This window comes from Ascaphus truei, chromosome 16 (assembly GCF_040206685.1).
Source record: "Ascaphus truei isolate aAscTru1 chromosome 16, aAscTru1.hap1, whole genome shotgun sequence".
NCBI classification, from domain to species: domain Eukaryota; kingdom Metazoa; phylum Chordata; class Amphibia; order Anura; family Ascaphidae; genus Ascaphus; species Ascaphus truei.
In genome coordinates, this window is record NC_134498.1 from 7,186,477 (window position 1) to 7,202,468 (window position 15,992).

At 54.6% G+C, this 15,992-nt stretch overlaps 1 protein-coding gene across 4 annotated transcripts in view; it reads right to left on the reverse strand.

Annotated features, from left to right (window-relative positions):
- The window catches only part of LOC142467271 (phosphoribosyl pyrophosphate synthase-associated protein 2-like), a 197,390-nt gene that overhangs the window by 145,529 nt on the left and 35,869 nt on the right, over positions 1-15,992 (reverse strand). Inside the window, exon 9 of one of the 4 annotated variants that reach the window (XM_075572754.1) lies at positions 4,408-4,508. The exons of the other annotated variants lie outside the window; for them this stretch is intronic. Within the exon in view, the coding sequence (XP_075428869.1) occupies positions 4,411-4,508 (98 nt within the window). The 3' untranslated portion in view covers positions 4,408-4,410. Of the gene's footprint in view, positions 1-4,407; positions 4,509-15,992 lie in introns of those variants that run through there. 4 annotated transcript variants of the gene reach the window in all.

The window sequence follows — 15,992 nt, forward strand, 5'->3', positions numbered from 1 at the left end:
GACAGAAAGGGGACACTCACCGCGAACAGAGGAGCCGGGAGCGGGAAGACACGTGTGCTCTGCACAAAGCGGAAGTCCCGCCCCCGGCTTCCTCTGACCTGCCTGCAACCAATCCCCTGCGGGCCGGCCGGCATTCTAAGTCCCGCCCCCGGCATTCTCCTTCATTCAGTCTCCCCGGCAGCATTCACACACACACATAGAAAATACTTACCGGCCGCCGCATTCTCCTCACCGCCGCTGCCCTGCAATACCGGGACCAGGGACAAAAACCGGGACATAAACGGGACGGAGCTAAAATCGGGACAGGGCAGAAAAAAACGGGACTGTCCCGGCAAAACCGGAACGAATGGTCACCCTACTTACAGACTATTCACTTGAGTGGACCATAAAGTGTCTTATAGAGGGAACTCTAAGGTGTCTTAAGATGCATTAAGATATATTATGTATGTAAATATTTATTTATATAGCGCTTTATAAGAGAGGCAATACAGTACAGAGAATTATAGTACAATAAGTGCAACAAACAAAATCAGACAATAGGAAAGGAAATCCCTGGCCTGGAGAGCTTACAGTCTTAATGCTAGATCCATATAACTCTGTTGTGTTTACGCTAATAACGGGACATTCCTGAAATTGGTACCTGACCCTGTGTGGTAGGCAGAGACACAGGGGCAGTGCCTGCCAATATCATAAAGAGCAGTGCACTTCCTATTTAGTAGAAGTGTGTGTCAGAGTTAAGAGTTCAGTCCAGAGTTAGAGTCTGCTGAGTCTGTCACCTGGCTGGCCCAGGGTGACAGAGAGAACCTATATCAATTGGCCGTTGGAGAAGGGGAGCCATCAGCCTCTGAGTAGAGCTGATGCAACCTTAGTTAGGGAGGTGGACCAATTCCTCTCACCCTGTTTAGGGGGCGAGGGAAGAGCTAGCCCCACCCTGGGTGCCCTTGACCTGGGGTGGTGGCAGGGACACAGAGACCATCCTGAGGGAGAGCAGTCCTGTGTGGAGGAAGACACCCTGTACCTGATTGATAGTCTTGTTGCTGCTATTCTGCTGCTGTGAATAAAGAGCTGCGGCTGCTTTTAAAGATATACAGTGTGAGACTGGAATCTCTCATCCCCGAGGGGGGGGGGGGGGACTCTCTGGAAGGATTCCACCCGTATTCCTGGGGCTCAGAGATGGAGGCGCTGCACCATTACATACATAGTTACATAGTTACATAATAGATGAGGTTGAAAAAAGACGTACGTCCATCAAGTTCAACCTATGCTAAATTCAGACAACAGATACTTAATTCTATATCTATACTTACTTATTGATCCAGAGGAAGGCAAACAAAAAACCCCATTAAGGGGAAAAATTAATTCCTTCCTGACTCCAAGAATTGGCAATCGGATTAATCCCTGGATCAACATCCTTCCCATATATACTTATTTGGTATATCCCTGTATACCTGTCCCATCTAAAAAGATGTCCAACCTTTTTTTGAACAAATCTATTGTATCTGCCATCACAGTCACCATGGGTAATGAGTTCCACATTTTAACTGCCCTTACTGTAAAGAACCCTTTCCTTTGTTGCTGGTGAAATTTCCTTTCCTCCAACCTTAAGGGATGGCCCGAGTCCTTTGTACTGCCCGTGGGATGAATAGTTCTTTTGAAAGCTCCTTGTATTGTCATTGAATATATTTGTATATAGTTATCATATCCCCTCTTAGATGCCTCTTTTCTAATGTAAATAAATCCAATATAGCTAGCCTCTCCTCATAAGTTAGAATGTCCATCCCCTTTATTAATTTGGTGGCTCTTCTCTGCACTCTCTCTAGTTCCATAATGTCTTTTCTTAGGTTTGGTGCCCAAAATTGTACTCCATATTCAAGGTGTGGTCTTACTAATGCTTTGTAAAGGGGCATAATTATGTCTACTTCCCTTCCATCCATTGCCCGTTTGATGCAAGATAAGATCTTGTTTGCCTTTGCAGCTACTGCATGACATTGGGCACTATTGCTAAGCCTGCTGTCTACAAGCACCCCTAAATCCTTCTCCATCAAGGATTCCCCCAATATATCTCCATTTAATTTGTAAGTCGCCTTTTTATTCTTGCATCCCAAATGCATAACCTTACATTTATCTGTATTAAACCTCATTTGCCATTTACCTGCCCACGTTTCCAGTCTCTCCAAGTCCTTCTGAAGCGAAATTTCATCCTGCTCTGATGAGACGGAGGCATTCACCCCAGAAACCTGATCCGGTCATCCCCCATACCATCGCGGGAGACTCAGGCCCCCCTGTTGCCAGCAGGTATGCACCACACTCAGACACGTAGCCAGACCCTAGTACAGAGGAGGGGGACCCGATCTGCGATTGGCCCAGGGAAGGGGGGCTACATTGGGAATCGATGTTATTTTTCTTCATATTAATGGGTATCCTCAAAGCTAATGATATGCCAAAATGACGTCCATTAGCAAAACTACAATTGTTTCTTCACTTTTTCTGCTTGATCAATAGGGTGACCAGATTTCGAAAATGAAAAACCGGGACACCTTAAAAAATAATTTATTAAACAAATTACATCACGTGACACCCCCCGTTGCCATGACAACAAGACACTCTGATGCCCCTGCAGTGTTAGTGTGTATAGAGGTGGGGGCTTTGCTTGGGCCCTTCAACTCTTACAGCCAGGGCATTATTGGCCAGGAATGCCCAGTTCGGAGGGGATTACTACTTCAAAATGTATTTGATTCGTAACAACATCAAAAAACTCTAATACCAATAACTAACAACCACAGACAATGATAATCTAAACCATCAAATAAAATGTCTACGGCCCTTGTTCAAGCATGTTTGCGGTACTTACCAGATAAATCAGTGCCTGCAATCCACGACTGTATCCGCCTCTCCGAGCGTCTGAAAGCAATCCAGCGTTCCTGGTGTGTGGCTGAAGAGGTGAGGGACTCCCTCCTCTCAAACGGAAAAGAAGAGCAAAAAATAGAGTTGGAACATACCTATCATACAGGGATGAGAGAGAGAGACAGAGAATGAGAGAGAGACAGAGAATGAGAGAGAGACAGAGAATGAGAGACAGAGAATGAGAGAGAGACAGAGAATGAGAGAGAGACACAGAGAGAGAGAGACAGAGAATGAGAGAGAGACAGAGAGAGGGACATAGGGAGAGAGAGACACAGAGAGAGACAGACACAGAGAGAGAGAGAGAGACAAAAGTAATGTACTGTATAACCATTATACCGTACCCCCTAGTATTCGTGTAATCATTGTCCCACACCCCCTTTTACTCACGCTTTGGCAATACTGAAATGTTCTTTTGACAGAGACACACAGAGAGAAACAGAGACACACAGAGACAGAGACACAGAGAGAGAGACAGAGACACAGAGAGACACACAGAGAGAGACAGAGACACACAGAGAGAGACAGAGACACAGAGAGAGAGAGACACGGGCCTATTTAGTAAGCGTCGATAAGGCTGCGTCTATAGTATTTCAGACGGAGGGAAGGCACACACGCTGCAATACACTTGCTGAAGCCTGAGCTTTTTTATGGCTTTGCAGGGTATGCAGCGGGTGCGATTGGGGGCGTGGCAATAAATATTTGGAGGCGTGGCAATAACGTTCCGGCGCGGACGTCACTTTCCTACCCCACATCCCGATCCACCGGCATTTTTTTGTATTAAACCTCATTTGCCATTTACCTGCCCACGTTTCCAGTCTCTCCAAGTCCTTCTGAAGCGAAATTTCATCCTGCTCTGATGAGACGGAGGCATTCACCCCAGAAACCTGATCCGGTCATCCCCCATACCATCGCGGGAGACTCAGGCCGCCCTGTTGCCAGCAGGTATGCACCACACTCAGACACGTAGCCAGACCCTAGTACAGAGGAGGGGGACCCGATCTGCGATTGGCCCAGGGAAGGGGGGCTACATTGGGAATCGATGTTATTTTTCTTCATATTAATGGGTATCCTCAAAGCTAATGATATGCCAAAATGACGTCCATTAGCAAAACTACAATTGTTTCTTCACTTTTTCTGCTTGATCAATAGGGTGACCAGATTTCGAAAATGAAAAACCGGGACACCTTAAAAAATAATTTATTAAACAAATTACATCACGTGACACCCCCCGTTGCCATGACAACAAGACACTCTGATGCCCCTGCAGTGTTAGTGTGTATAGAGGTGGGGGCTTTGCTTGGGCCCTTCAACTCTTACAGCCAGGGCATTATTGGCCAGGAATGCCCAGTTCGGAGGGGATTACTACTTCAAAATGTATTTGATTCGTAACAACATCAAAAAACTCTAATACCAATAACTAACAACCACAGACAATGATAATCTAAACCATCAAATAAAATGTCTACGGCCCTTGTTCAAGCATGTTTGCGGTACTTACCAGATAAATCAGTGCCTGCAATCCACGACTGTATCCGCCTCTCCGAGCGTCTGAAAGCAATCCAGCGTTCCTGGTGTGTGGCTGAAGAGGTGAGGGACTCCCTCCTCTCAAACGGAAAAGAAGAGCAAAAAATAGAGTTGGAACATACCTATCATACAGGGATGAGAGAGAGAGACAGAGAATGAGAGAGAGACAGAGAATGAGAGAGAGACAGAGAATGAGAGACAGAGAATGAGAGAGAGACAGAGAATGAGAGAGAGACACAGAGAGAGAGAGACAGAGAATGAGAGAGAGACAGAGAGAGGGACATAGGGAGAGAGAGACACAGAGAGAGACAGACACAGAGAGAGAGAGAGAGACAAAAGTAATGTACTGTATAACCATTATACCGTACCCCCTAGTATTCGTGTAATCATTGTCCCACACCCCCTTTTACTCACGCTTTGGCAATACTGAAATGTTCTTTTGACAGAGACACACAGAGAGAAACAGAGACACACAGAGACAGAGACACAGAGAGAGAGACAGAGACACAGAGAGACACACAGAGAGAGACAGAGACACACAGAGAGAGACAGAGACACACAGAGAGAGACAGAGACACAGAGAGAGAGAGACACGGGCCTATTTAGTAAGCGTCGATAAGGCTGCGTCTATAGTATTTCAGACGGAGGGAAGGCACACACGCTGCAATACACTTGCTGAAGCCTGAGCTTTTTTATGGCTTTGCAGGGTATGCAGCGGGTGCGATTGGGGGCGTGGCAATAAATATTTGGAGGCGTGGCAATAACGTTCCGGCGCGGACGTCACTTTCCTACCCCACATCCCGATCCACCGGCATTTTTTCAGATGCAGCATCTGAAGCACTGTGCAGACAAGAAGAAAAATGCACACAATGCGCACCAGAGATTAAAATATAGTAAATTATTTATTAATAAAACAAGAAATAACCGAGGAGGATCCAACCCCACCTCAGTACTTTCTTCTCGTTGCTATTGCCACACTATACGTCCTGACGCCGGAAGGGAAGTTGGTACGCGACCAAGACGAGACACCGGATTTACAGTGGAACCACAACATACCACAGATTGCTGGAGGACCACACTGCGAGGGGCGCAGCCTATCGAGTTTCCCGGTCATCGTCCAAAGTCTGGAGCTGCGGAGTGACCACCGGATTACCACGGAGCCCGAGCCTGTCTCACACAATGCTTTTACCAAACGGATGTTTGTGAGTTTGCTATTTTTATCTTGTCCAGGAAATGAAATTGTTAAACCGAATTTACACATGGAGCGGGCGCTTTCTCTTCTTTTTGTTTAGATATCTATCGAGGAGGTGGTTGTTTCCCTGAAGAGAGCTGCCAGGGCTCCAGAGGACGCCCGAATTGGATCCTTTTATGATTGAGTTATAACATAGCTATTAGAGCTAGGTTTCTGGACTTTTATTGTGTTTAGGCATAGTGTTTATTATTATTTTATTACAGCTACTTTTTAGTAATTGCACTGTTATTAATTCTGACCACTAATTCTCACTGCCATTATAATCTCTCTCTAGCCACAACCAAATTGCTATATCAGATATACCGTATTTCCTCGATTCTAAGACGCACTTTTTTTCCCAATTTCACATCTCTGAAATAGGGGTGCGTTTTAGAATCGATGTACTAAAAAAAAAAAAAAAAAAAAAAAAAAAAAACCTGCTTGGGGGCGCTGCAGACAGAGGGCGTGCAGCTTTCAGCGTTTTACCAAAAAGCGCGGTAGCCGTCTGCTTGAGCCACGGCCCCCCGCCCGCTCTCCCCCTTGTCTCAGTTTGTTGCTTGAAGTGCTGGCCCCCCCTCTGCGACCCACAGCAGTGCGGCTGTAGCGGCACCACCAGCTGACCGTCCCTGACTGCTACTCACAGCTTCCAGCCCCACGAGCCCTCTGCTACTCACAGCTTCCAGCCCCACGAGCCCTCTGCTACTCACAGCTTCCAGCCCCACGAGCCCTCTGCTACTCACAGCTTCCAGCCCCACGAGCCCTCTGCTACTCACAGCTTCCAGCCCCACGAGCCCTCTGCTACTCACAGCTTCCAGCCCCACGAGCCCTCTGCTACTCACAGCTTCCTGCCCCACGAGCCCTCTGCTACTCACAGCTTCCAGCCCCACGAACCCTCTGCTACTCACAGCTTCCAGCCCCACGAGCCCTCTGCTACTCACAGCTTCCTGCCCCACGAGCCCTCTGCTACTCACAGCTTCCAGCCCCACGAGCCCTCTGCTACTCACAGCTTCCAGCCCCACGAGCCCTCTGCTACTCACAGCTTCCAGCCCCACGAGCCCTCTGCTACTCACAGCTTCCAGCCCCACGAGCCCTCTGCTACTCACAGCTTCCAGCCCCACGAGCCCTCTGCTACTCACAGCTTCCAGCCCCACGAGCCCTCTGCTACTCACAGCTTCCAGCCCCACGAGCCCTCTGCTACTCACAGCTTCCAGCCCCACGAGCCCTCTGCTACTCACAGCTTCCTGCCCCACTACTCACAGTTTCCTGCCCCATTAACCCTCCTCCCCCCCTCTGCTACTCACAGCTTCCAGCCCCACGAGCCCTCTGCTACTCACAGTTTCCTGCCCCATTAACCCTCCGCCCCCCCTCTGCTACTCACAGTTTCCTGCCCCATTAACCCTCCGCCCCCCCCCCTCTGCTACTCACAGCTTCCTGCCCCATTAACCCTCCGCCCCCCCCCCCTCTGCTACTCACAGTTTCCTGCCCCATTAACCCTCCGCCCCCCCCCTCTGCTACTCAGTTTTCTGCCCCATTAACCCTCCGCCCCCCCCCCTCTGCTACTCAGTTTCCTGCCCCATTAACCCTCCGCCCCCCCCCTCTGCTACTCAGTTTCCTGCCCCATTAACCCTCCGCCCCCCCCCCTCTGCTACTCAGTTTCCTGCCCCATTAACCCTCCGCCCCCCCTCTGCTACTCACAGTTTCCTGCCCCATTAACCCTCCGCCCCCCCCCCTCTGCTACTCACAGTTTCCTGCCCCATTAACCCTCCGCCCCCCCCCCCCCCCTCTGCTACTCAGTTTCCTGCCCCATTAACCCTCCGCCCCCCCTCTGCTACTCACAGTTTCCTGCCCCATTAACCCTCCGCCCCCCCCCCTCTGCTACTCAGTTTCCTGCCCCATTAACCCTCCTCCCCCCCTCTGCTACTCACAGCTTCCAGCCCCACGAGCCCTCTGCTACTCACAGTTTCCTGCCCCATTAACCCTCCGCCCCCCCCCCCCCTCTGCTACTCACAGTTTCCTGCCCCATTAACCCTCCGCCCCCCCCCCCCTCTGCTACTCACAGCTTCCTGCCCCATTAACCCTCCGCCCCCCCTCTGCTACTCACAGCTTCCAGCCCCACGAGCCCTCTGCTACTCACAGTTTCCTGCCCCATTAACCCTCCGCCCCCCCCCCTCTGCTACTCAGTTTCCTGCCCCATTAACCCTCCGCCCCCCCCCTCTGCTACTCAGTTTCCTGCCCCATTAACCCTCCGCCCCCCCCCCTCTGCTACTCAGTTTCCTGCCCCATTAACCCTCCGCCCCCCCTCTGCTACTCACAGTTTCCTGCCCCATTAACCCTCCGCCCCCCCCCTCTGCTACTCACAGTTTCCTGCCCCATTAACCCTCCGCCCCCCCCCCCCCCCTCTGCTACTCAGTTTCCTGCCCCATTAACCCTCCGCCCCCCCTCTGCTACTCACAGTTTCCTGCCCCATTAACCCTCCGCCCCCCCCCTCTGCTACTCAGTTTCCTGCCCCATTAACCCTCCTCCCCCCCTCTGCTACTCACAGCTTCCAGCCCCACGAGCCCTCTGCTACTCACAGTTTCCTGCCCCATTAACCCTCCGCCCCCCCCCCTCTGCTACTCACAGTTTCCTGCCCCATTAACCCTCCGCCCCCCCTCTGCTACTCACAGTTTCCTGCCCCATTAACCCTCCGCCCCCCCCCCCCCTCTGCTACTCACAGCTTCCTGCCCCATTAACCCTCCGCCCCCCCTCTGCTACTCACAGCTTCCAGCCCCACGAGCCCTCTGCTACTCACAGTTTCCTGCCCCATTAACCCTCCGCCTTCACATCAGGTGACTGCCCAGGATCTCATGGGAATTGTAGTTTCTCCACGGAGCCTCTCTGCCTAATCTGCACAGACACACAGCTCAGCTATTGCATCACACTGCCTGTCTCACTCTGCTAGGGCACACTGCAACACTGTTGCAAACACTCCACAAGCTTCTCACTGAACAGAGGCAGCACAACAGGACACACACTGAACACACATATGAGGTTCCTACCACATCCTTACATTTTATATATCTTTAGATATATACTAGCTGATATACCCAGCGTTGCCCAGGATTGCAGGGGCGGGGGGCGTGAAAGGCAGGGAGGGGGGGGGGGGACGGGGGCGTGAAAGGCAGGGAGGGGGGGGGGGGGGGCGTGAAAGGCAGGGAGGGGACGGGGGCGTGAAAGGCAGAGAGGGGACAGGGGCGTGAAAGGCAGGGAGGGGGGTAGGGGCATGAAAGGCAGGGAGGGGGGTGGGGGCGTGAAAGGCAGGGTGGGGGGTGGGGGCGTGAAAGGCAGGGAGGGGGGTGGAAAGGCAGGGAGTGGGCTTGAAAGGCAGGGAGGGGGTGGGGGCGTGAAAGGCAGGGAGGGGGGCGTGAAAGGCAGGGAGGCGGGCGTGAAAGGCAGGGAGGGGGGCGAGAAAGGCAGGGTGGTGGCGTGAAAGGCAGGGAGGGGACGTGAAAGGCAGGGAGGGGACGGGGGGCGTGAAAGGCAGGGAGGGGGCGTGAAAGGCAGGGAGGGGACGGGGGGCGTGAAAGGCAGGGAGGGGAGTGGGGGCGTGAAAGGCAGGGAGGGGGCTGGAAAGGTAGGGAGGGGGCGTGAAAGGCAGGGAGGGGGTGGGGGCGTGAAAGGCAGGGAGGGGGGCGTGAAAGGCAGGGAGGGGGGCGTGAAAGGCAGGGAGGGGGCGAGAAAGGCAGGGTGGTGGCGTGAAAGGCAGGGTGGTGGCGTGAAAGGCAGGGAGGGGACGGGGGGCGTGAAAGGCAGGGAGGGGGCGTGAAAGGCAGGGAGGGGGCGTGAAAAGCAGGGGGGGCGTAAAAGGCAAGAAGGGGCTGTGAAAGGCAGGGGGGCGTGAAAGGCAGGTGGGGCGTGAAAGGCAGGGGGGGCATGAAAGGCCGGGGAGGTGTGAAAGGCAGGGGGTGGGCCGTGAAAGGCAGGGGGGCGTGAAAGGCAGGGGGGTGAAAGGCAGAGAGGGGGGTGGGGGGGTGAAAGGCAGGGAGGGGGGTGGGGGGGTGAAAGGCAGGGAGGGGGGTGGGGGCGTGAAAGGCAGGGAGGGGGGTGTGAAAGGCAGGGAGGGGGGCCGTGAAAGGCAGGGAGGGGGCGTGAAAGGCAGGGAGGGGGGGCGTGAAAGGCAGGGAGGGGGGGGCGTGAAAGGCAGGGAGGGGGGGGCGTGAAAGGCAGGGAGGGGGGGGCGTGAAAGGCAGGGAGGGGGGGGCGTTAAAGGCAGGGAGGGGGGGCATGAAAGGCAGGGAGGGGGTTGGGGGCGTGAAAGGCAGGGGGGGGTGAAAGGCAGGGAGGGGGTGGGGGCGTGGAAGGCAGGGAGGGGGTTGGGGGCGTGAAAGGCAGGGAGGGGGGCGTGAAATGCAGGGATTGGGGCGTGAAAGGCAGGGAGGGGGGTGGAAAGGCAGGGAGGGGGGTGGAAAGGCAGGGAGCGGGTGGGGGCGTGAAAGGCAGGGAGGGGACGGGGGCATGAAAGGCAGGGAGGGGACGGGGGCATGAAAGGCAGGGAGGGGACGGGGGCGTGAAAGGCAGGGAGGGGACGGGGGCGTGAAAGTCAGGGAGGGGACGGGGGCGTGAACAGCAGGGAGGGGACGGGGGCGTGAAAGTCAGGGAGGGGACGGGGGCGTGAACAGCAGGGAGGGGACGGGGGGCGTGAAAGTCAGGGAGGGGACGGGGGCGTGAACAGCAGGGAGGGGACGGGGGGCGTGAAAGTCAGGGAGGGGACGGGGGCGTGAACAGCAGGGAGGGGACGGGGGCGTGAAAGTCAGGGAGGGGACGGGGGCATGAACGGCAGGGAGGGGACGGGGGGCGTGAAAGGCAGGGAGGGGACGGGGGGCGTGAAAGGCAGGGAGGGGGGTGGGAAGGCAGGGAGGGGGCGTGAAAGGCAGGGAGGGGGTGGGGGCGTGAAAGGCAGGGACGGGGGCGTGAAAGGCAGGGAGGGGGGCGTGAAAGGCAGGGAGGGGGGCGAGAAAGGCAGGGAGGGGGGCGTGAAAGGCAGGGAGGGGGGCGAGAAAGGCAGGGTGGTTGCGTGAAAGGCAGGGTGGTGGCGTGAAAGGCAGGGAGGGGACGTGAAAGGCAGGGAGGGGACGGGGGGCGTGAAAGGCAGGGAGGGGGCGTGAAAGGCAGGGAGGGGGCGTGAAAAGCAGGGGGGGCGTAAAAGGCAAGAAGGGGCTGTGAAAGGCAGGGGGGTGTGAAAGGCAGGGGGGGCGTGAAAGGCAGGGGGGGGGGGGCATGAAAGGCCGGGGAGGTGTGAAAGGCAGGGGGTGGGCCGTGAAAGGCAGGGGTGCGTGAAAGGCAGGGGGGTGAAAGGCAGGGAGGGGGGTGGGGGCGTGAAAGGCAGGGAGGGGGGGCGTGAAAGGCAGGGAGGGGGCGTGAAAGGCAGGGAGGGGGGGCGTGAAAGGCAGGGAGGGGGGGCGTGAAAGGCATGGAGGGGGGGGGCGTGAAAGGCAGGGAGGGGGGTGGAAAGGCAGGGATGGGGGTGGGGGCGTGAAAGGCAGGGAGGGGGGCGTGAAAGGCAGGGAGGGGGGCGTGAAAGGCAGGGATTGGGGCGTGAAAGGCAGGGAGGGGGGTGGAAAGGCAGGGAGGGGGGTGGAAAGGCAGGGATTGGGGCGTGAAAGGCAGGGAGGGGGGTGGAAAGGCAGGGAGCGGGTGGGGGCGTGGAAGGCAGGGAGGGGACGGGGGCGTGAAAGGCAGGGAGGGGACGGGGGCGTGAATGGCAGGGAGGGGACGGGGGCGTGAAAGGCAGGGGGGGGACGGGGGGCGTGAAAGTCAGGGAGGGGATGGGGGGCGTGAAAGGCAGGGAGGGGACAGGGGCGTGAAAGGCAGGGAGGGGACGGGGGCGTGAAAGGCAGGGAGGGGACGGGGGGCGTGAAAGGCAGGGAGGGGATGGGGGGCGTGAAAGGCAGGGAGGGGACGGGGGCGTGAAAGGCAGGGAGGGGACGGGGGGCGTGAAAGGCAGGGAGGGGACGGGGGCGTGAAAGGCAGGGAGGGGACGGGGGGCGTGAAAGGCAGGGAGGGGACGGGGGCGTGAAAGGCAGGGAGGGGGCGTGAAAGGCAGGGGGGGACAGGGGGGGCGTGAAAGGCAGGGGGGGACAGGGGGGGCGTGAAAGGCAGGGGGGGTGAAAGGCAGGGGGGGCGTCAAAGGCGGGGGGGGCATCAAAGGCAGTGGGGGGGGGCGTCAAAGGCAGGGGGGGCTCAAAGGCAGGGGGGGCGTCAAAGGCAGGGGGGGCCGTCAAAGGCAGGGGGGGCCGTCAAAGGCAGGAGGGGATGTCAAAGGCAGGGGGGGCATCAAAGGCAGGGCTGGGAGAGCGTGAGAGAGAGAGAGAGAGACAGAGACACAGAGACACAGGGGCCTATGTAGTAAGCGTCGATAAGGCTGCGTCTATAGTATTTCAGACGGAGGGAAGGCACACACGCTGCAATACACTTGCTGAAGCCTGAGCTTTTTTATGGCTTTGCAGGGTATGCAGCGGGTGCGATTGGGGGTGTGGCAATAAATATTTGGAGGCGTGGCAATAACGTTCCGGCGCGGACGTCACTTCCCTACCTCACATCCCGATCCACCGGCATTTATTCAGATGCAGAATCTGAAGCACTGTGCAGACAAGTTCACTTTCTCCCGGTCTGGAAATTAACTTTAATTTTGTGTGTGTTGTGTGTGTTTGTGTTGTGTGTGTATACCACCGGCATACAAAAAAGAAAAATGGCGTCACTTTGAAAATGTAACTTCACTTTGATTGGAGAAGACAGGTCATGTGATCATGCCACCGCGCAAAAAATCACTTGGCTCTGTCTCCTTCAATTTCGCGCCTTTGCCAGCTCTCTCTGACGTGCGCGCTGGTGCCATCTATAGACATCCTCAAAGAGGACCATAGATGTGAACGCGCAGCGTGCGCGCGTCTCCCCTCCGCTCCGTCTGAAATACTATAGACGCAGCGGTAGGCACTTATCGGCCAAAATGCCAACTATCATTCAGTAGCCTCGATAAGTGGGCGATAACGGCCTGTATCGCCGAAAAATCTTTTGAAGAAAATCAAATCGCCGACTGAGCGGCGATAAGCCACATAGACACTTTTCTGAATGTTCATAAACACGCGCGATTCCAGTAGCCGTGAGTCGGCGATCGCCGCCTATCGCCGCCTATCGCGGCCCTAAAATGGCAATTTTCTCCCCAAATCCAAACAGTAAAATAAGATTGGTGGTGAGAAGCATCGATGAGCGGCGATTCGGGACTTAGAAAAATGTTGGCCTTTTTCCTGCATTGGATTGATGCCGGGGATCTCAGGAGCTGATACCCATTAATACCAGCACCGGAGACCCCCGGCATGAAGCCGATGCAGGAAAAATGCATTTACAGCCACTTCATTACCTTAGCGGCCATGGCGACGTGTGTGAGAAGCCACCGGAGCCAAGGTAAGTTAGGTTTGCAGAGGCCCTGCAGCTTCCCCGGCACTTAATTTAAGTGCCTTTGGGAAGCGCGCGGGGCCTCTGTAAACCCAGCGCCCCCCGCATTCAGTCTCGCGCCCCCCTGGGGGTTGTGCCCCCCAGTTTGCGCACAGCTGACTTAAATACCAATTGTATTTCAAAAGCGAGAAGTATCAAAACTATGAAAGCACCTCGCAGGTTATGAACAGAAAACAAGGGGAGTTTAATGAATGGACCTTCCCCAAATGGTAATTTCTCCTGTGGGAGAACACGGTGCCTTACGTGTAAACAACGTAAGAAAGGGGATACGGTTACCTCCCACTCAAATGGAGTGTCATATCCAGTAGTAGGACATATAGACTGTTTGTCTACACATATAGTATATCTGCTCACCTGTCCATGCGGTCTCCAGTATGTTGGGCGGACAGCACATACATGACGTACACGCTTCCTAATCTTTCAAGACATTAATCCCAAATAGATCATAAGGATTCGGGTTCTTTATCTCTGATCGGCTTTGAAGCTATTCCGTCTTATCTATTAAGTGCTGTGATAGGTTCAAAAGATTGAGCCTTAGGGAAACATATTGGATTTATGTCAGGGGAACATTCAATCCAAAAGGTTTGAATGAATGCATTGCCATTAGGGCAGTTGTTTGAATTTGGGTTAGGAACAGTGGTCTGGGGGTGAATGATTTATTAAATTTCCTCTGGAACTAGTTCGCAAATAGGACCCTTGGTAGGAATTTATATATACACTATATCTTCATCACATTCATAGTAATGACATTAAAAACAAATTTATTCACAGAATTAAGTAGTCACTGTGTGGGATTAGTTTAAGATTTATTTATTAGATAATTTATCACTATGTAACACACTTTAAATCACAAATAAATAGGTATCACATTATTGCAATGTATTGAGTTGTAAGATATTAATGTTATTTGTAACACACAGTAGATTAGAAACATCACAATAATTAAGTATTAAATGTAATATTTATTGATCACTATAGCACTATAATAATTTGTTGGCATGGTAATCTATAACAGGGGAGCGCAAACTTTTGAAGCTGCGTCCCCGTGCCTGTCCTCACCCGGTCTTGTGCCCCCTCCCCTACCTGCCAGCTGCGTCAAGTGACACTCCGTGGTCGCGTGACGTCACATGACCCCGCGGTGTCATTTGATGCCGCGTTGCCATGGAGACGTGTCTGACATGTTACTGTTGCAGAGGCCTCACGTGATCCCCGGCATTTCATTTAAATGCCTTGGGGAGGAGCGCGGGACCTCTGCACCCGCCCGCGCCCCCCCAGACAAATCTCCCGCCCCCCATATTGCGCACCGCTAACCTATAACATTATGTAGCTATGTAGTTAGGTTCAAATTCTCTGGATTAGTCTAATTGGATTTCATTCATTCCAGGACTCTGACCATAATCATTGGGATCAAATCAAGGACAGTTTCCATTGATAAATGTATAAATGTGTGGGGTCACTGAGTACTGAGCACTCATAGTTATCACAATTTAGCCAAATATGAGTGTTCAGTTTCTGCGCACACTATCTATCCTTATCAAATGTTGTCTTCCTTTTCAATTTTATTATGTATTTTTATCATGTATTTTGTTATTGTATGGTAATTAATTAGCATAACTATGTGTTGATATTACATCATCATTCCTCTATAAGTATATATATATATATATATATATATATATATATATATATATATATATATATATATATATATATATACAAATATAGCTGTATGCTCATCTGCATGTCTTAGGCAGGTCTGCAACCCCGCCTTTCCCCATTATCACCCAGCATACAGCACTTCCACTGCAGCAAGGGATTCTGGGAAATGACATGCAAATGAGCACACAGTGTCACTTTTTGCCTCAATAACCATTTTTAACATTGTGTGAGAGGAAGAGAAGCAGGCCAGCTCCACCCCCCAGCCCTCTCCCAGCTGGAGAAGGAAGAGAAGCAGCCCGGCAGGCCAGCCCCACCCCCCAGCCCTCTCCCAGCCGGAGAGGAAGAGAAGCAGCCCGGCAGGCCAGCCCCACCCCCCAGCCCTCTCCCAGCCGGAGAGGAAGAGAAGCAGCCCGGCAGGCCAGCCCCGCCCCCCAGCCTCACTCCCAGCCCTCTCCCAGCCCCGCCCCCCAGCCTCACTCCCAGCCCTCTCCCAGCCGGAGAGGAAGAGAAGCAGCCCCGCCCCCCAGCCTCACTCCCAGCCCTCTCCCAGCCGGAGAGGAAGAGAAGCAGCCCGGCAGGCCAGCCCCGCCCCCCAGCCTCACTCCCAGCCCTCTCCCAACCGGAGAGGAAGAGAAGCAGCCCGGCAGGCCAGCTCCGCCCCCCAGCCTCACTCCCAGCCCTCTCCCAGACGGAGAGGAAGAGAAGCAGCCCGGCAGGCCAGCCCCGCCCCCCAGCCTCACTCCCAGCCCTCTCCCAGCCCCGCCCCCCAGCCTCACTCCCAGCCGGAGAGGAAGAGAAGCTGCCAGGCAGGCCAGCCCCGCCCCCCAGCCTCACTCCCAGCCGGAGAAGGAAGCAGGCTGCCAGGCAGGCCAGCCCCGCCCCCCAGCCTCACTCCCAGCCCTCTCCCAGCCGGAGAGGAAGCAGGCTGCCAGGCAGGCCAGCCCCGCCCCCCAGCCTCACTCCCAGCCCTCTCCCAGCTCCTCTCCCAGCCGGAGAGGAAGAGAAGCAGCCCGGCAGGCCAGCTCCGCCCCCAGCCTCAATCCGGTGCCTGCTCACAGCACATCCACCAGCACACTGCCGCTCCGGTCCCCGCTCCCCCTGCTGCCATGACCCCCCCCTGCTAAAACAGCCCCTCTTCCCCCCCAGCTTCCAACCTCCCTCCCCCTGCAGTTTTGAGCCATGCTCC